Source organism: Oncorhynchus gorbuscha, linkage group LG05 (genome assembly GCF_021184085.1).
Source record: "Oncorhynchus gorbuscha isolate QuinsamMale2020 ecotype Even-year linkage group LG05, OgorEven_v1.0, whole genome shotgun sequence".
Classification (NCBI taxonomy): domain Eukaryota; kingdom Metazoa; phylum Chordata; class Actinopteri; order Salmoniformes; family Salmonidae; genus Oncorhynchus; species Oncorhynchus gorbuscha.
The window spans coordinates 434113-454961 of NC_060177.1; the positions used below are offsets into that span (position 1 = coordinate 434113).

Sequence of the window (20849 nt, forward strand, 5' to 3'; positions counted from 1 at the left end):
GCTGTCTATCTATAGGTGATATCCTCTCCTGTCCTCCTCCAGAACCAGCTGTCTATCTATAGGTGATATCCTCTCCTGTCCTCCTCCAGAACCAGCTGTCTATCTATAGGTGATATCCTCTCATGTCCTCTAGAACCAGCTGTCTATCTATAGGTGATATCCTCTCCTGTCCTCCTCCAGAACCAGCTGTCTATCTATAGGTGATATCCTCTCCTGTCCTCCTCCAGAACCAGCTGTCTATCTATAGGTGATATCCTCTCCTGTCCTCCTCCAGAACCAGCTGTCTATCTATAGGTGATATCCTCTCCTGTCCTCCAGAACCAGCTGTCTATCTATGGGTGATATCCTCTCCTGTCCTCCTCCAGAACCAGCTGTCTATCTATAGGTGATATCCTCTCCTGTCCTCCAGAACCAACTGTCTATCTATAGGTGATATCCTCTCCTGTCCTCCAGAACCAACTGTCTATCTATAGGTGATATCCTCTCCTGTCCTCCTCCAGAACCAGCTGTCTATCTATAGGTGATATCCTCTCCTGTCCTCCTCCAGAACCAACTGTCTATCTATAGGTGATATCCTCTCCTGTCCTCCTCCAGAACCAGCTGTATGTCTATCTATAGGTGATATCCTCTCATGTCCTCCTCCAGAACCAACTGTCTATCTATAGGTGATATCCTCTCATGTCCTCCAGAACCAGCTGTCTATCTATAGGTGATATCCTCTCATGTCCTCCAGAACCAACTGTCTATCTATAGGTGATATCCTCTCCTGTCCTCCTCCAGAACCAACTGTCTATCTATAGGTGATATCCTCTCCTGTCCTCCTCCAGAACCAGCTGTCTATCTATAGGTGATATCCTCTCATGTCCTCCAGAACCAACTGTCTATCTATAGGTGATATCCTCTCATGTCCTCTAGAACCAGCTGTCTATCTATAGGTGATATCCTCTCATGTCCTCTAGAACCAACTGTCTATCTATAGGTGATATCCTCTCATGTCCTCCAGAACCAGCTGTCTATCTATAGGTGATATCCTCTCCTGTCCTCCTCCAGAACCAACTGTCTATCTATAGGTGATATCCTCTCCTGTCCTCCTCCAGAACCAGCTGTATGTCTATCTATAGGTGATATCCTCTCATGTCCTCCAGAACCAGCTGTCTATCTATAGGTGATATCCTCTCATGTCCTCCAGAACCAGCTGTCTATCTATAGGTGATATCCTCTCCTGTCCTCCTCCAGAACCAACTGTCTATCTATAGGTGATATCCTCTCCTGTCCTCCTCCAGAACCAACTGTCTATCTATAGGTGATATTCTCTCCTGTCCTCCTCCAGAACCAGCTGTATGTCTATCTATAGGTGATATCCTCTCATGTCCTCCTCCAGAACCAACTGTCTATCTATAGGTGATATCCTCTCATGTCCTCCAGAACCAGCTGTCTATCTATAGGTGATATCCTCTCATGTCCTCCAGAACCAACTGTCTATCTATAGGTGATATCCTCTCCTGTCCTCCTCCAGAACCAGCTGTCTATCTATAGGTGATATCCTCTCATGTCCTCCAGAACCAACTGTCTATCTATAGGTGATATCCTCTCATGTCCTCTAGAACCAGCTGTCTATCTATAGGTGATATCCTCTCATGTCCTCTAGAACCAGCTGCCTATCTATAGGTGATATCCTCTCATGTCCTCTAGAACCAACTGTCTATCTATAGGTGATATCCTCTCATGTCCTCTAGAACCAACTGTCTATCTATAGGTGATATCCTCTCATGTCCTCTAGAACCAACTGTCTATCTATAGGTGATATCCTCTCATGTCCTCTAGAACCAACTGTCTATCTATAGGTGATATCCTCTCATGTCCTCTAGAACCAACTGTCTATCTATAGGTGATATCCTCTCATGTCCTCTAGAACCAACTGTCTATCTATAGGTGATATCCTCTCATGTCCTCTAGAACCAGCTGTCTATCTATAGGTGATATCCTCTCCTGTCCTCCTCCAGAACCAACTGTCTATCTATAGGTGATATCCTCTCCTGTCCTCCTCCAGAACCAACTGTCTATCTATAGGTGATATCCTCTCCTGTCCTCCTAGAACCAACTGTCTATCTATAGGTGATATCCTCTCATGTCCTCCAGAACCAGCTGTCTATCTATAGGTGATATCCTCTCATGTCCTCTAGAACCAACTGTCTATCTATAGGTGATATCCTCTCATGTCCTCTAGAACCAACTGTCTATCTATAGGTGATATCCTCTCCTGTCCTCTAGAACCAGCTGTCTATCTATAGGTGATATCCTCTCCTGTCCTCCTCCAGAACCAACTGTCTATCTATAGGTGATATCCTCTCCTGTCCTCCTCCAGAACCAACTGTCTATCTATAGGTGATATCCTCTCCTGTCCTCCTCCAGAACCAGCTGTCTATCTATAGGTGATATCCTCTCATGTCCTCCAGAACCAGCTGTCTATCTATAGGTGATATCCTCTCATGTCCTCTAGAACCAGCTGTCTATCTATAGGTGATATCCTCTCCTGTCCTCCTCCAGAACCAACTGTCTATCTATAGGTGATATCCTCTCATGTCCTCTAGAACCAGCTGTCTATCTATAGGTGATAACCTCTCCTGTCCTCCTCCAGAACCAGCTGTATGTCTATCTATAGGTGATATCCTCTCCTGTCCTCCTCCAGAACCAGCTGTCTATCTATAGGTGATATCCTCTCATGTCCTCCTCCAGAACCAGCTGTCTATCTATAGGTGATATCCTCTCCTGTCCTCCTCCAGAACCAACTGTCTATCTATAGGTGATATCCTCTCCTGTCCTCCTCCAGAACCAACTGTCTATCTATAGGTGATATCCTCTCATGTCCTCTAGAACCAGCTGTCTATCTATAGGTGATATCCTCTCCTGTCCTCCTCCAGAACCAACTGTCTATCTATAGGTGATATCCTCTCATGTCCTCTAGAACCAGCTGTCTATCTATAGGTGATATCCTCTCATGTCCTCCTAGAACCAACTGTCTATCTATAGGTGATATCCTCTCCTGTCCTCTCCAGAACCAACTGTCTATCTATAGGTGATATCCTCTCATGTCCTCTAGAACCAGCTGTCTATCTATAGGTGATATCCTCTCATGTCCTCTAGAACCAGCTGTCTATCTATAGGTGATATCCTCTCATGTCCTCCAGAACCAACTGTCTATCTATAGGTGATATCCTCTCATGTCCTCCTCCAGAACCAGCTGTCTATCTATAGGTGATATCCTCTCATGTCCTCCAGAACCAACTGTCTATCTATAGGTGATATCCTCTCATGTCCTCCTCCAGAACCAGCTGTCTATCTATAGGTGATATCCTCTCATGTCCTCCTCCAGAACCAACTGTCTATCTATAGGTGATATCCTCTCCTGTCCTCCTCCAGAACCAACTGTCTATCTATAGGTGATATCCTCTCCTGTCCTCCAGAACCAGCTGTCTATCTATAGGTGATATCCTCTCCTGTCCTCCTCCAGAACCAACTGTCTATCTATAGGTGATATCCTCTCCTGTCCTCCTCCAGAACCAACTGTCTATCTATAGGTGATATCCTCTCCTGTCCTCCTCCAGAACCAACTGTCTATCTATAGGTGATATCCTCTCATGTCCTCCAGAACCAACTGTCTATCTATAGGTGATATCCTCTCATGTCCTCCTCCAGAACCAACTGTCTATCTATAGGTGATATCCTCTCCTGTCCTCCTCCAGAACCAACTGTCTATCTATAGGTGATATCCTCTCATGTCCTCCTCCAGAACCAGCTGTCTATCTATAGGTGATATCCTCTCATGTCCTCCAGAACCAACTGTCTATCTATAGGTGATATCCTCTCCTGTCCTCCTCCAGAACCAACTGTCTATCTATAGGTGATATCCTCTCCTGTCCTCCTCCAGAACCAACTGTCTATCTATAGGTGATATCCTCTCCTGTCCTCCTCCAGAACCAACTGTCTATCTATAGGTGATATCCTCTCATGTCCTCCAGAACCAGCTGTCTATCTATAGGTGATATCCTCTCATGTCCTCCAGAACCAGCTGTCTATCTATAGGTGATATCCTCTCCTGTCCTCCTCCAGAACCAACTGTCTATCTATAGGTGATATCCTCTCATGTCCTCCAGAACCAGCTGTCTATCTATAGGTGATATCCTCTCATGTCCTCCAGAACCAGCTGTCTATCTATAGGTGATAACCTCTCCTGTCCTCCTCCAGAACCAGCTGTCTATCTATAGGTGATATCCTCTCATGTCCTCCAGAACCAGCTGTCTATCTATAGGTGATATCCTCTCATGTCATCCAGAACCAGCTGTCTATCTATAGGTGATAACCTCTCCTGTCCTCCAGAACCAGCTGTCTATCTATAGGTGATAACCTCTCCTGTCCTCCTCCAGAACCAGCTGTCTATCGATAGGTGATAACCTCTCCTGTCCTCCTCCAGAACCTGACCAGCTGTATGTGTATCAGCAGTAAGGAGGAGGAGTCGGTGGCGTTGCCGGGGAAATGTCCCAGTCCAGGCTGCCGACAGGCCTTTATCACCTTCCTTTGTGTCATCTGTGTGTGCAGCATGATCGGAGCCATGGCCCAGACACCCTCCGTCGTCATACTTATCAGGTAACCTCTAACCCTAACCTCTAACCCTGACCTCTAACCCTGACCTCTGGCCCAGACCTCTGGCCCAGACCCCCTCTGTTATCATACTCATCAGGTAGCCTCTAACCCTGACCTCTAACCCAGACCCCCTCTGTTATCATACTCATCAGGTCATCTCTATCCCTGACCTCTAACCCTGACCCCCTCTGTTATCAGGTCATCTCTATCCCTGACCTCTAACCCAGACCCCCTCTGTTATCATACTCATCAGGTAGCCTCTAACCCTGACCTCTAACCCAGACCCCCTCTGTTATCATACTCATCAGGTCATCTCTATCCCTGACCCCTCTGTTATCATACTAACCCTGACCTCTGACCCCCTCGTTATCAGGTCATCTCTATCCCTGACCTCTAACCCAGACCCCCTCTGTTATCATACTTATCAGGTAACCTCTATCCCTGACCTGACCTCCTCTAACCCAGACCCCCTCTGTTATCATACTCCCTGACCTCTAACCCAGACCCCCTCTGTTATCATACTTATCAGGTCATCTCTATCCCTGACCTCTAACCCAGACCCCCTCTGTTATCATACTCATCAGGTCATCTCTATCCCTGACCTCTAACCCTGACCTCTATCCCAGACCCCTCTGTTATCATACTCATCAGGTCATCTCTATCCCTGAACTCTAACCCTGACCTCTATCCCAGACCCCTCTGTTATCATACTCATCAGGTCATCTCTATCCCTGAACTCTAACCCTCCTCTAGGTCATCTCTATCCCTGAACTCTAACCCTGACCTCCCAGACCCCCTCTGTTATCATACTCATCAGGTCATCTCTATCCCTGAACTCTAACCCTGACCTCTATCCCAGACCCCTCTGTTATCATACTCATCAGGTCATCTCTATCCCTGAACTCTAACCCTGACCTCTATCCCAGACCCCCTCTGTTATCATACTCATCAGGTCATCTCTATCCCTGAACTCTAACCCTGACCAGATGTCTATGTGTCAGGGGAGAAGCTCCAGGTGGTATCCAATTTTAAGTACCTTGGCATCATACTTTATTCCAACCTCTCTTTTAAAAAGCATGTGAAAAGGTAATTCAAATAACCAAATTCAACCTAGCTAATTTCCGATTTATACGAAATTGTTTGACTACAGAGGTAGCAAAACTGTTCTTCAATTCTATGATACTCCCCACTTAACATACTGCTTGTCTAGTTGGGCCCAAGCTTGCTGTACAACATTAAAACCTATTCAGTCTGTCTACAAACAGGCTCTCAAAGTGCTTGATAGGAAGCCCAATAGCCATCATCATTGTCACATCCTTAGAAAACATGAACTCTTGAGTTGGGAAAATCTTGTGCAATACACCGACGCATGTCTTGTATTCAAGATCCTTAATGGCCTGGCTCCCCCTCCACTCAATATTTTTGTTAAACAGAAAACCCAGACATATGGCAGCAGATCCACAAGGTCTGCCATGAGAGGTGACTGTATAGTTCCCCTAAGGAAAAGCACCTTTAGTAAATCTGCATTCTCTGTGAGAGCTTCCCATGTCTGGAATACACTGCCATCAGACACACATAACTGCACCACATATCACACTTTCACAAAATGCTTGAAGACCTGGCTAAAGGTCAATCAGATTTGTGAACATGGTCCCTAGCTGTGTGTTGCCGCTTTCCATGTTGTCTGTTGTCTGTAGCTTGTGAGGTGTGGAAACACTTTGTTGCTTTTATGAATTTTGTTTTGCTGCTTTTTGTTCTATGTTGCTCTGTCTGTATGCTATGTCTTGCTTGTCCTATGTTGCTATGTCTTGCTTGTTCTATGGTGCTATTGTCTATATTGTAATTGTTTTTAATAACCTGCCCAGGGACTGTGGTTGAAAATTAGCCGGCTGGCTAAAACCGGCACTTTTACTGAAACGTTGATTAATGTGCACTGTCCCTGTAAAAATAAAATAAACTAAAAACCTCTAACCCAGACCCCTCTGTTATCATACTCATCAGGTCATCTCTATTCCTGACCTGACCTCTAACCCCCCTGACCTCTAATCTCTATCCCTGAACTCTAACCCTGACCCTAACCCAGACCCCCTCTGTTATCATACTCATCAGGTCATCTCTATCCCTGAACTCTAACCCTGACCTCTAACCCAGACCCCCTCTGTTATCATACTCATCAGGTCATCTCTATTCCTGACCTCTAACCCAGACCCCTCTGTTATCATACTCATCAGGTAGCCTCTAACCCTGACCTCTAACCCTGACCCCCTCTGTTATCATACTCATCAGGTCATCTCTATTCCTGACCTCTAACCCTGACCCCCTCTGTTATCATACTCATCAGGTCATCTCTATTCCTGACCTCTAACCCTGACCCCCTCTGTTATCATACTCATCAGGTTAGACCACTCAGACATACCTGTGTTATGTGGACCACAGGAAGAGTAGCTGCTGGATTTGCAATAGTCAAAGGGTCCTAATCAATGAAATCCTGTAACCCCCGATGTCATCATTCTGGTCCCCAGCAAGAAAGCCAAATAATGTTCCTCAAACAGAAGGGGAACGAACAAAGAGTCACTGACACCAACCAGAACCAAACAGGTTTTAGGAGGGGTTCTGAAAGACACTCATGGGGGTGTCCACTGACAGTTGACTAGCAACAACAACTGGAACCTAAAAGACACCCACCATGAGAGCCCACTAAATTTCCCCAAGAAGAGGCAACGAAAAACCCCCACCAAACTTAAAGACAGGAAGCAAACCAAAAAGGTGGTGCAATACTAAACCAATGAAATCAGATAAAGGATGTTTTTCTAGAAATCAGATTGGGAGCCAACTACAGGTGTTAACTCCTCACATCTCTCAAGACAACTGGAGCACTGGGCCAGACACACTTAAATAACACCTGGGCCAGACACTCTTAAATAACACCTGGGCCAGGCACTCTTAAATAACACCTGGGCCAGACACTCTTAAATAACACCTGGGCCAGACACTCTTAAATAACACCTGGGCCAGACACTCTTAAATAACACCTGGGCCAGACACTCTTAAATAACACCTGGGCCAGACACTCTTAAATAACACCTGGGCCAGACACTCTTAAATAACACCTGGGCCAGACACTCTTAAATAACACCTGGGCCAGACACTCTTAAATAACACCTGGGCCAGACACTCTTAAATAACACCTGGGCCAGACACTCTTAAATAACACCTGGGCCAGACACTCTTAAATAACACCTGGGCCAGACACTCTTAAATAACACCTGGGTCAGGCACTCTTAAATAACACCTGGGCCAGACACTCTTAAATAACACCTGGGCCAGACACTCTTAAATAACACCTGGGCCAGACACTCTTAAATAACACCTGGGCCAGACACTCTTAAATAACACCTGGGCCAGACACTCTTAAATAACACCTGGGCCAGACACTCTTAAATAACACCTGGGTCAGGCACTCTTAAATAACACCTGGGCCAGACACTCTTAAATAACACCTGGGCCAGACACTCTTAAATAACACCTGGGCCAGACACTCTTAAATAACACCTGGGCCAGACACTCTTAAATAACACCTGGGCCAGACACTCTTAAATAACACCTGGGCCAGACACTCTTAAATAACACCTGGGTCAGAAACTCTTAAATAACACCTGGGCCAGACACTCTTAAATAACACCTGGGCCAGCACAGTATAAACACCTTCCCACTAACGAGATGACACCAGCACAGGTGTAACACATACTGACTAACGAGGTGACAACCAGAACAGGTGTAACACATACTGACTAACGAGGTGACAACCAGAACAGGTGTAACACATACTGACTAACGAGGTGACAACCAGAACAGGTGTAACACATACTGACTAACGAGGTGACAACCAGAACAGGTGTAACACATACTGACTAACGAGGTGACAACCAGAACAGGTGTAACACATACTGACTAACGAGGTGACAACCAGAACAGGTGTAACACATACTGACTAACGAGGTGACAACCAGAACAGGTATAACACATACTGACTAAGGATGTGAAACCAATCTGTGCTAAAGTCTAACTCCAAAGCAGAAATGGTCCAATCAAAGCCTGTAACAGTTCACATCAGGTCTCTTACACTTTATTCTATCATGAATATCCCTTTATTCCCACATGATGCTTACTGCTGATGTTACTATGCTGCTGTTACTATGCTGCTGTTACTATGCTGCTGTTACTATGCTGCTGTAATGGCTTGCTGCTGTTACTATGCTGCTGTTACTATGCTGCTGTAATGGCTTGCTGCTGTTACTATGCTGCTGTTACTATGCTGCTGTTACTATGCTGCTGTTACTATGCTGCTGTAATGGCTTGCTGCTGTTACTATGCTGCTGTAATGGCTTGCTGCTGTTACTATGCTGCTGTAATGGCTTGCTGCTGTTACTATGCTGCTGTTACTATGCTGCTGTTACTATGCTGTTGTAATGGCTTGCTGCTGTTACTATGCTGCTGTTACTATGCTGCTGTAATGGCTTGCTGCTGTTACTATGCTGCTGTTACTATGCTGCTGTTACTATGCTGCTGTAATGGCTTGCTGCTGTTACTATGCTGCTGTAATGGCTTGCTGCTGTTACTATGCTGCTGTAATGGCTTGCTGCTGTTACTATGCTGCTGTTACTATGCTGCTGTAATGGCCTGCTGCTGTTACTATGCTTCTGTTACTATGCTGCTGTTACTATGCTGCTGTTACTATGCTGCTGTTACTATGTTGTTACTATGCTGCTGTTACTCTAATGCTGTTATGATCTAATGCTGTTACTATGCTGCTGTTACTAATGCTGTTATGATCTAATGTTGTTATGGTCTATGCTGCTGTATGATCTAATGCTGTTATGACTATGGTCTGCTGTTATGATCTATGCTGCTGTTATGATGCTAATGTTGTTATGATCTAATGGTCTAATGTTGTTATGGTCTAATGGTCTAATGTTGTTACTATCTGCTGTTACTAATGTTGTTATGATAATGCTAATGTTGTTATGGTCTAATGTTGTTATGGTGCAATGTTGTTACTATGCTGCTGTTACTATGCTTGTTATGGCTCTAATGCTGTTATGGTCTAATGCTGCTGTTGTTATGGTGTTACTATGCTGCTAATGTTATGGTCTAATGTTGTTATGGCTGTTACTATGCTGCTGTTATGGTCTAATGCTGCTGTATGGTCTAATGTTGTTACTATGCTGCTGTTACTATGCTGCTGTATGGTCTATTGCTTATGATCTAATGTTGTTATGGTCTAATGTTACTATGCTGCTGTTACTATGCTGCTAATGGTCTTGTTGTTATGGTCTAATGTTGTTATGCTGTTGTTATGGTCTAATGGTCTAATGTTGTTATGATCTAATGTTGTTATGATCTAATGTTGTTATGATCTAATGGTCTAATGTTGTTATGGTCTAATGTTGTTATGGTCTAATGTTGTTGTTACTATGGTCTGCTGTTATGGTCTAATGCTAATGTTGTTATGGTCTAATGTTGTTACTATGCTGCTGGTCTAATGTTGTTACTATGTTGTTATGGTCTAATGCTGTTATTACTATGGTCTGCTGTTATGGTCTAATGTTGTTATGCTGTCTAATGGTCTAATGTTGTTATGGTCTAATGCTAATGTTGTTATGGTCTAATGGTCTAATGTTGTTATCGTAGAATGTATGCTGACTGTAATGGCTTTGGATAAAAGCGTTACTAAATGCTATATTACTATTATTGTTACTATGCTGCTGTTACTATGCTGCTGTAATGGCCTGCTGCTGTTACTATGCTGCTGTTACTATGCTGCTGTTACTATGCTGCTGTTACTATGCTGCTGTAATGGCTTGCTGCTGTTACTATGCTGCTGTTACTATGCTGCTGTAATGGCTTGCTGCTGTTACTATGCTGCTGTTACTATGCTGCTGTAATGGCTTGCTGCTGTTACTATGCTGCTGTTACTATGCTGCTGTTACTATGCTGCTGTAATGGCCTGCTGCTGTTACTATGCTGCTGTTACTATGCTGCTGTTACTATGCTGCTGTAATGGCTTGCTGCTGTTACTATGCTGCTGTTACTATGCTGCTGTAATGGCCTGCTGCTGTTACTATGCTGCTGTTACTATGCTGCTGTTACTATGCTGCTGTAATGGCTTGCTGCTGTTACTATGCTGCTGTTACTATGCTGCTGTTACTATGCTGCTGTTACTATGCTGCTGTAATGGCTTGCTGCTGTTACTATGCTGCTGTTACTATGCTGCTGTTACTATACTGCTGTTACTATGCTGCTGTTACTATGCTGCTGTTACTATGCTGCTGTTACTATGCTGCTGCTGTAACGGCTTGCTGCTGTTACTATGCTGCTGTTACTATGCTGCTGTTACTATGCTGCTGTAATGGCCTGCTGCTGTTACTATGCTGCTGTTACTATGCTGCTGTTACTATGCTGCTGTTACTATGCTGCTGTAATGGCTTGCTGCTGTTACTATGCTGCTGTTACTATGCTGCTGTTACTATGCTGCTGTAATGGCTTGCTGCTGTTACTATGCTGCTGTTACTATGCTGCTGTTACTATGCTGCTGTAATGGCTTGCTGCTGTTACTATGCTGCTGTTACTATGCTGCTGTAATGGCTATGCTGCTGTTACTATGCTGCTGTTACTATGCTGCTGTTACTATGCTGCTGTTACTATGCTGCTGTTACTATGCTGCTGTTACTCTGCTGCTGTTACTATGCTGCTGTTACTATGCTGCTGTTACTATGCTGCTGTTACTATGCTGCTGTTACTATGCTGCTGTAATGGCTTGCTGCTGTTACTATGCTGCTGTTACTATGCTGCTGTAATGGCTTGCTGCTGTTACTATGCTGCTGTTACTATGCTGCTGTAATGGCTTGCTGCTGTTACTATGCTGCTGTTACTATGCTGCTGTTACTATGCTGCTGTAATGGCCTGCTGCTGTTACTATGCTGCTGTTACTATGCTGCTGTTACTATGCTGCTGTAATGGCTTGCTGCTGTTACTATGCTGCTGTTACTATGCTGCTGTAATGGCCTGCTGCTGTTACTATGCTGCTGTTACTATGCTGCTGTTACTATGCTGCTGTAATGGCTTGCTGCTGTTACTATGCTGCTGTTACTATGCTGCTGTTACTATGCTGCTGTTACTATGCTGCTGTAATGGCTTGCTGCTGTTACTATGCTGCTGTTACTATGCTGCTGTTACTATACTGCTGTTACTATGCTGCTGTTACTATACTGCTGTTACTATGCTGCTGTTACTATGCTGCTGCTGTAACGGCTTGCTGCTGTTACTATGCTGCTGTTACTATGCTGCTGTTACTATGCTGCTGTAATGGCTTGCTGCTGTTACTATGCTGCTGTTACTATGCTGCTGTTACTATGCTGCTGTTACTATGCTGCTGTAATGGCCTGCTGCTGTTACTATGCTGCTGTTACTATGCTGCTGTTACTATGCTGCTGTAATGGCTTGCTGCTGTTACTTACATTTACATTTAAGTCATTTAGCAGACGCTCTTATCCAGAGCGACTTACAAATTGGTGCATTCACCTTATGACATCCAGTGGGACAGTCACTTAACAATAGTGCATCTAAAACTTAGGGGGGGTGGGGTGAGAGGGATTACTTAACCTATCCTAGGTATTCCTTAAAGAGGTGGGGTTTCAGGTGTCTCCGGAAGGTGGTGATTGACTCCGCTGTCCTGGCGTCGTGAGGGAGTTTGTTCCACCATTGGGGGGCCAGGGCAGCGAACAGTTTTGACTGGGCTGAGCGGGGGCTGTACTTCCTCAGTGGTAGGGAGGCGAGCAGGCCAGAGGTGGATGAACGCAGTGCCCTTGTTTGGGTGTAGGGCCTGATCAGAGCCTGGAGGTACTGAGGTGCCGTTCCCCTCACAGCTCCGTAGGCAAGCACCATGGTCTTGTTAGCGGATGCGAGCTTCAACTGGAAGCCAGTGGAGAGAACGGAGGAGCGGGGTGACGTGAGAGAACTTGGGAAGGTTGAACACCAGACGGGCTGCGGCGTTCTGGATGAGTTGAAGGGGTTTAATGGCACAGGCAGGGAGCCCAGCCAACAGCGAGTTGCAGTAATCCAGACGGGAGATGACAAGTGCCTGGATTAGGACCTGCGCCGCTTCCTGTGTGAGGCAGGGTCGTACTCTGCGGATGTTGTAGAGCATGAACCTACAGGAACGGGCCACCGCCTTGATGTTAGTTGAGAACGACAGGGTGTTGTCCAGGATCACGCCAAGGTTCTTGGCGCTCTGGGAGGAGGACACAATGGAGTTGTCAACCGTGATGGCGAGATCATGGAACGGGCAGTCCTTCCCGGGAGGAAGAGCAGCTCCGTCTGCCGAGGTTCAGCTTGAGGTGGTGATCCGTCATCCACACTGATATGTCTGCCAGACATGCAGAGATGCGATTGCCACCTGGTCATCAGAAGGGGGAAAGGAGAAGATTAATTGTGTGTCATCTGCATAGCAATGATAAGAGAGACCATGTGAGGTTATGACAGTTACAAGTGACTTGGTGTATAGCGAGAATAGGAGAGGGCCAAGAACAGAGCCCTGGGGACACCAGTGGTGAGAGCGCGTGGTGAGGAGACACATTCTCGCCACGCCACCTGGTAGGAGCGACCTGTCAGGTAGGACGCAATCCAAGCGTGGGCTGCGCCGGAGATGCCCAACTCGGAGAGGGTGTTACTATGCTGCTGTTACTATGCTGCTGTTACTATGCTGCTGTAATGGCTTGCTGCTGTTACTATGCTGCTGTTACTATGCTGCTGTTACTATGCTGCTGTTATGCTGCTGTAATGGCTATGCTGCTGTTACTATGCTGCTGTTACTATGCTGCTGCTGTAACGGCTTGCTGCTGTTACTATGCTGCTGTTACTATGCTGCTGTTACTATGCTGCTGTTACTATGCTGCTGTTACTATGCTGCTGTTACTATGCTGCTGTTACTCTGCTGCTGTAATGGCCTGCTGCTGTTACTATGCTGCTGTTACTATGCTGCTGTTACTATGCTGCTGTTACTATGCTGCTGTAATGGCTTGCTGCTGTTACTATGCTGCTGTTACTATGCTGCTGTAATGGCTTGCTGCTGTTACTATGCTGCTGTTACTATGCTGCTGTAATGGCTTGCTGCTGTTACTATGCTGCTGTTACTATGCTGCTGTTACTATGCTGCTGTAATGGCCTGCTGCTGTTACTATGCTGCTGTTACTATGCTGCTGTTACTATGCTGCTGTAATGGCTTGCTGCTGTTACTATGCTGCTGTTACTATGCTGCTGTTACTATACTGCTGTTACTATGCTGCTGTTACTATACTGCTGTTACTATGCTGCTGTTACTATGCTGCTGCTGTAACGGCTTGCTGCTGTTACTATGCTGCTGTTACTATGCTGCTGTTACTATGCTGCTGTAATGGCTTGCTGCTGTTACTATGCTGCTGTTACTATGCTGCTGTTACTATGCTGCTGCTGTAACGGCTTGCTGCTGTTACTATGCTGCTGTTACTATGCTGCAGTTACTATACTGCTGTTACTATGCTGCTGTTACTATACTGCTGTTACTATGCTGCTGTTACTATGCTACTGTTACTATGCTGCTGTTACTATGCTGCTGCTGTAACGGCTTGCTGCTGTTACTATGCTGCTGCTGTAACGGCTTGCTGCTGTTACTATGCTGCTGTTACTATGCTGCTGTTACTATGCTGCTGTTACTATGCTGCTGTTACTATGCTGCTGCTGTAACAGCTTGCTGCTGTTACTATGCTGCTGTTACTATGCTGCTGCTGTAACGGCTTGCTGCTGTACATTTTGACTGCTTTCTATAGTGTGTTTCTTTGTGTTTCAGAACAGTGAGCCCTGAGCTAAAATCCTACGCTCTTGGAGTTCTGTTTCTGGGCCTGAGACTACTAGGTAGGAGATCACTGTCATCAATAACATGTTTCTGGGCCTGACACTACTAGGTAGGAGACGACTGTCATCAATAACATGTTTCTGGGCCTGGGACTACTGGGTAGGAGATCACTGTCATCAATAACATGTTTCTGGGCCTGAGACTACTAGGTAGGAGATGACTGTCATCAATAACATGTTTCTGGACCTGAGACTACTAGGTAGGAGATCACTGTCATCAATAACATGTTTCTGGGCCTGAGACTACTAGGTAGGAGATGACTGTCATCAATAACATGTTTCTGGGCCTGAGACTACTAGGTAGGAGACGACTGTCATCAATAACATGTTTCTGGGCCTGAGACTACTAGGTAGGAGATCACTGTCATCAATAACATGTTTCTGGGCCTGAGACTACTAGGTAGGAGACGACTGTCATCAATAACATTTACATTTACATTTAAGTCATTTAGCAGACGCTCTTATCCAGAGCGACTTACAAATTGGTGCATTCACCTTATGACATCCAGTAGAACAGTCACTTTACAATAGTGCATCTAAATCTTAAAGGAGGGGGGGTGAGAAGGATTACTTATCCTATCCTAGGTAGAGGAGATCACTGTCATCAATAACATGTTTCTGGGCCTGAGACTACTAGGTAGGAGATGACTGTCATCAATAACATGTTTCTGGGCCTGAGACTACTAGGTAGGAGATCACTGTCATCAATAACATGTTTCTGGGCCTGAGACTACGTGGTAGTAGATCACTGTCATCAATAACATGTTTCTGGGCCTGAGACTACTATGTAGGAGATGACTGTCATCAATAACATGTTTCTGGGCCTGAGACTACTAGGTAGGAGATCACTGTCATCAATAACATGTTTCTGGGCCTGAGACTACGTGGTAGGAGATCACTGTCATCGATAACATGTTTCTGGGCCTGAGACTACTAGGTAGGAGATCACTGTCATCAATAACATGTTTCTGGGCCTGAGACTACTAGGTAGGAGACGACTGTCATCAATAACATTTACATTTACATTTAAGTCATTTAGCAGACGCTCTTATCCAGAGCGACTTACAAATTGGTGCATTCACCTTATGACATCCAGTAGAACAGTCACTTTACAATAGTGCATCTAAATCTTAAAGGGGGGGGGTGAGAAGGATTACTTATCCTATCCTAGGTAGAGGAGATCACTGTCATCAATAACATGTTTCTGGGCCTGAGACTACTAGGTAGGAGATGACTGTCATCAATAACATGTTTCTGGGCCTGAGACTACTAGGTAGGAGATCACTGTCATCAATAACATGTTTCTGGGCCTGAGACTACGTGGTAGGAGATCACTGTCATCGATAACATGTTTCTGGGCCTGAGACTACTAGGTAGGAGATCACTGTAACATGTTTCTGGGCCTGAGACTACTAGGTAGTAGATCACTGTCATCAATAACATGTTTCTGGGCCTGAGACTACTATGTAGGAGATGACTGTCATCAATAACATGTTTCTGGGCCTGAGACTACTAGGTAGGAGATCACTGTCATCAATAACATGTTTCTGGGCCTGAGACTACGTGGTAGGAGATCACTGTCATCGATAACATGTTTCTGGGCCTGAGACTATAGGTAGGAGATCACTGTAACATGTTTCTGGGCCTGAGACTACTAGGTAGGAGATCACTGTCATCAATAACATGTTTCTGGGCCTGAGACTACTAGGTAGGAGATCACTGTCATCAATAACATGTTTCTGGGCCTGAGACTACTAGGTAGGAGATCACTGTCATCAATAACATGTTTCTGGGCCTGAGACTACGTGGTAGGAGATCACTGTCATCGATAACATGTTTCTGGGCCTGAGACTACTAGGTAGGAGATCACTGTCATCAATAACATGTTTCTGGGCCTGAGACTACTAGGTAGGAGATCACTGTCATCAATAACATGTTTCTGGGCCTGAGACTACTAGGTAGGAGATCACTGTCATCAATAACATGTTTCTGGGCCTGAGACTACTAGGTAGGAGATCACTGTCATCAATAACATGTTTCTGGGCCTGAGACTACTCGGTAGGAGATCACTGTCATCAATAACATGTTTCTGGGCATGAGACTACTAGGTAGGAGACGACTGTCATCAATAACATGTTTCTGGGCCTGAGAGTACTAGGTAGGAGATCACTGTCATCAATAACATGGCTTTTACTCCATTGTTTATGTACAATACAAACCAAGCTGAATCCATTCAATGTAATGTTAGCTATACTGTATGTGTTTAAGTATGATGGCTGATCTATTGTTTGCATTTTCAAGCCACAATGAACCAAGCAAACCAGACAATCACAGCATCTAAGGTTTGGGTCTAATGTCTGATCCATGTTCCCTCTCCTCCCAGGTTTCATCCCTCCCCCTCTGATCTTCGGCATGGGCATCGACTCCACCTGCCTGTTCTGGTCCACAGTCTGTGGAGACAAGGGAGCCTGCATGCTGTACGACAACGTGGCCTATCGACACCTCTACGTGAGTATCGCCATCGCTCTCAAGTCCACCGCCTTCATCCTTTACACCACCACTTGGCAGTGTCTCCGGACCAACTATAAGAAATACATTAAGAACCGTGAAGGCTACCTGAGTCCCACCCAGCTGTTTGCCTCCAACGTGACTCTGGACAACCTGGGCAAGGAGATCACCCAGAACCCAGGCAACCGGACAACGTTTATATATAACCTGGAGGAACCAGGGATGAGTTATAACATGGAGTCTGTTTTATAGTTTCTCCAAGACCCGGGGGATGACTAACTGGCTGGCTGCCTGACTGGCAAGCTGGCTGACTGCCTGACTGGCAAGCTAACTAACTGGCAAGCTGGATGACTGCCTGACTGGCAAGCTGGCTGACTGGCTGGCTGCCTGACTGGCAAGCTAATCTACTGGCTGGCTGCCTGACTGGCAAGCTAACCTACTGGCTGGCTGCCTGACTGGCAAGCTGGCTGACTGGCTGGCTGCCTGGCTGGCTGCCTGACTGGCAAGCTAACTGGCTGGCTGACTGGCAAGCTAACTGGCTGGCTGGCTGACTGGCAAGCTAACTGGCTGGCTGGCTGACTGGCAAGCTAACTGGCTGGCTTGCTGGCTGACTGCTGTTGCCATCACAACACACTACTATTCAATCTTTATTTTGGTCTTTAATAGACATTTCTGATCAGTTTTATCCACATTAACAGGTCTCCTCCTGGGATGATTGTTCTGAGCCAGACTACACAGTGGTAGTACTGGCTGGGTAGAATTCAGTGGTTTTTGTCAGGGCCACAGGAGGTGGAGTTGTTGTCGTCTGTCATGTGTTGTCCTCTCTGGGTGCAGATAGACAGGGTCAGTCCTGACCTGATCCACCTCAGAGTGTCTGTTCTCCTCAGCTCTACATATCATAGGACATCTCTTTCAGTTCCAACCAGTCCCAATGAACATAGCATCCCCACTAGATCATCTGAATGATTTCGGCTTATGATTGTCTTTTTATTCTGACTGGTTGTTTGGTCCTAGTCCATCCTCTTAAAGGAGGGGCTAGTTGAACCTGCCATTAAACCAATGTTTCATTTGACAGACAGGTTTGCTAGTGGGTTAGCAGGTTAGAGTTCCACCACAGATGGTAGACAGGTTTACCAGCAGGCTAGTGGGTTAGCAGGTTAGAGTTCCACCACAGATGATAGACAGGTTTACCAGCAGGCTAGTGGGTTAGCAGGTTAGAGTTCCACCACAGATGGTAGACAGGTTTACCAGCAGGCTAGTGGGTTAGCAGGTTAGAGTTCCACCACAGATGATAGACAGGTTTACCAGCAGGCTAGTGGGTTAGCAGATTAGAGTTCCACCACAGATGATAGACAGGTTTACCAGCAGGCTAGTGGGTTAGCAGGTTAGAGTTCCACCACAGATGATAGACAGGTTTACCAGCAGGCTAGTGGGTTAGCAGGTTAGAGTTCCACCACAGATGATAGACAGGTTTACCAGCAGGCTAGTGGGTTAGCAGGTTAGAGTTCCACCACAGATGGTAGACAGGTTTACCAGCAGGCTAGTGGGTTAGCAGGTTAGAGTTCCACCACAGATGATAGACAGGTTTACCAGCAGGCTAGTGGGCTAGCAGGTTAGAGTTCCACAACAGATGGTAGACAGGTTTACCAGCAGGCTAGTGGGTTAGCAGGTTAGAGTTCCACCACAGATGATAGACAGGTTTACCAGCAGGCTAGTGGATTAGCAGGTTAGAGTTCCACCACAGATGATAGACAGGTTTACCAGCAGGCTAGTGGGTTAGCAGGTTAGAGTTCCACCACAGATGATAGACAGGTTTACCAGCAGGCTAGTGGGTTAGCAGGTTAGAGTTCCACCACAGATGATAGACAGGTTTACCAGCAGGCTAGTGGGTTAGCAGGTTAGAGTTCCACCACAGATGATAGACAGGTTTACAAGCAGGCTAGTGGGTTAGCAGGTTAGAGTTCCACCACAGATGATAGACAGGTTTACCAGCAGGCTAGTGGGTTAGCAGGTTAGAGTTCCACCACAGATGATAGACAGGTTTACCAGCAGGCTAGTGCGTTAGCAGGTTAGAGTTCCACCACAGATGGTAGACAGGTTTACCAGCAGGCTGGTGGGTTAGCAGGTTAGAGTTCCACCACAGATGGTAGACAGGTTTACCAGCAGGCTAGTGGGTTAGCAGGTTAGAGTTCCACAACAGATGGTAGACAGGTTTACCAGCAGGCTAGTGGATTAGCAGGTTAGAGTTCCACCACAGATGAGTTGGAGATAGGGTTGCAGAATTCAGTAATTTTCCCCAACTTCCATGGTTTTCCAGAGATCCTAGGTGAAGGATTCCACATTTCCTGCTTATTCCACCCTGATTCTGGGAACCTTCCAAGTAGGATTTCTGGAAAACGTAGTAATTTTACTAGTTTTGCAAACCTAGTTAGAGTTAAAGATATATTGAAGATAGTGATATTTATAGAAGAAGTCTAGAATGTTCTGGCACGACATATCACTGATCCCTTTACTTCATTCACTGTGGTGTTAGTCAATCTGTGGACATCACTGCACACGATTCAGACAGAGATCAGTAGTTCAACTGTTTGGACACTCAACACCTTACCTTCTGATTGGTCTTTTAAAACGCCGTTTTCATGAGTTTTCCAGGAGCTTTTCTAACCAGGAATAACTCTGGGCTCTAGTCATGATCAAGGAAAAGGGTTGTCAGCTCAACCATATCTCTGGCTGTTTGGCAGCGATATTGTTCTGCTTTTTATATGAATGTATTTTATTTGTTAATTTAGAATGTTTTTCCTTGATAGACTTTCATAACTTGCCATCAAGAAAAAGCTATAACTTCCAAAAGCATATTTTAAATAACAGTGGCAAGCAGGTGATAATATTATGTTGATGAAAAGCTTGCTGATTTATGTAAACATATATTTACTTGCACGGACATGGGAGTGGCTGATGGCTTACCAAGGGTTACATCTATATTGAGCAGTTATTGGCCTTCAGATCCAGAATGTTCCAGAATACTTTATCACGCAAAATGCATTGTGACCAAGACTAAACAGTTCTCTCATGGATAACGGTCAAATACTGACCCGGTCACACAGTTAGGTCTCACAAAAAGAAGTCTGACTTTTAGTTTTTAGTAAAACTTACATTCGATTTTAATATGTTATGCTTCAAAAACATAACATGTACTTATCTGTCGAGCTATCTACCACTAAAACATTTGATATATTTATCCTTTATCAAGGTTATAGTAGAACCAGGTTATAGTAGGACCAGGTTATAGTAGGACCAGGTTATAGTAGGACCAGGTTATAGTAGGACCAGGTTATAGTAGGACCAGGTTAAAATAGGACCAGGTTATAGTAGGACCAGGTTATAGTAGGACCAGGTTATAGTAGGACCAGGTTATAGTAGGACCAGGTTATAGTAGGACCAGGTTATAGTAGGACCAGGTTATAGTAGGACCAGGTTATAGTAGGACCAGGTTATAGTAGGACCAGGTTATAGTAGGACCAGGTTATAGTAGGACCAGGTTATAGTAGGACCAGGTTATAGTAGGACCAGGTTATAGTAGGACCAGGTTATAGTAGGACCAGGTTATAGTAGGACCAGGTTATAGTAGGACCAGGTTATAGTAGGACCAGGTTATAGTAGGACCAGGTTATAGTAGGACCAGGTTATAGTAGGACCAGGTTATAGTAGGACCAGGTTATAGTAGGACCAGGTTATAGTAGGACCAGGTTATA

At 45.3% G+C, this 20849-nt stretch overlaps 1 protein-coding gene across 1 annotated transcript in view; it reads left to right on the forward strand.

Annotated features, from left to right (window-relative positions):
• LOC124034979 (solute carrier organic anion transporter family member 3A1-like) overlaps window positions 1-17349 on the forward strand; it is a 92001-nt gene extending 74652 nt beyond the window's left edge. The window contains exons 8-10 of the mRNA XM_046348371.1: window positions 4472-4644; window positions 14525-14589; window positions 16973-17349. Coding sequence (XP_046204327.1) covers window positions 4472-4644; window positions 14525-14589; window positions 16973-17349 — 615 coding nt within the window. The remainder of the gene's footprint in view (window positions 1-4471; window positions 4645-14524; window positions 14590-16972) is intronic.
• Window positions 17350-20849: the final 3500 nt, after the last annotated feature.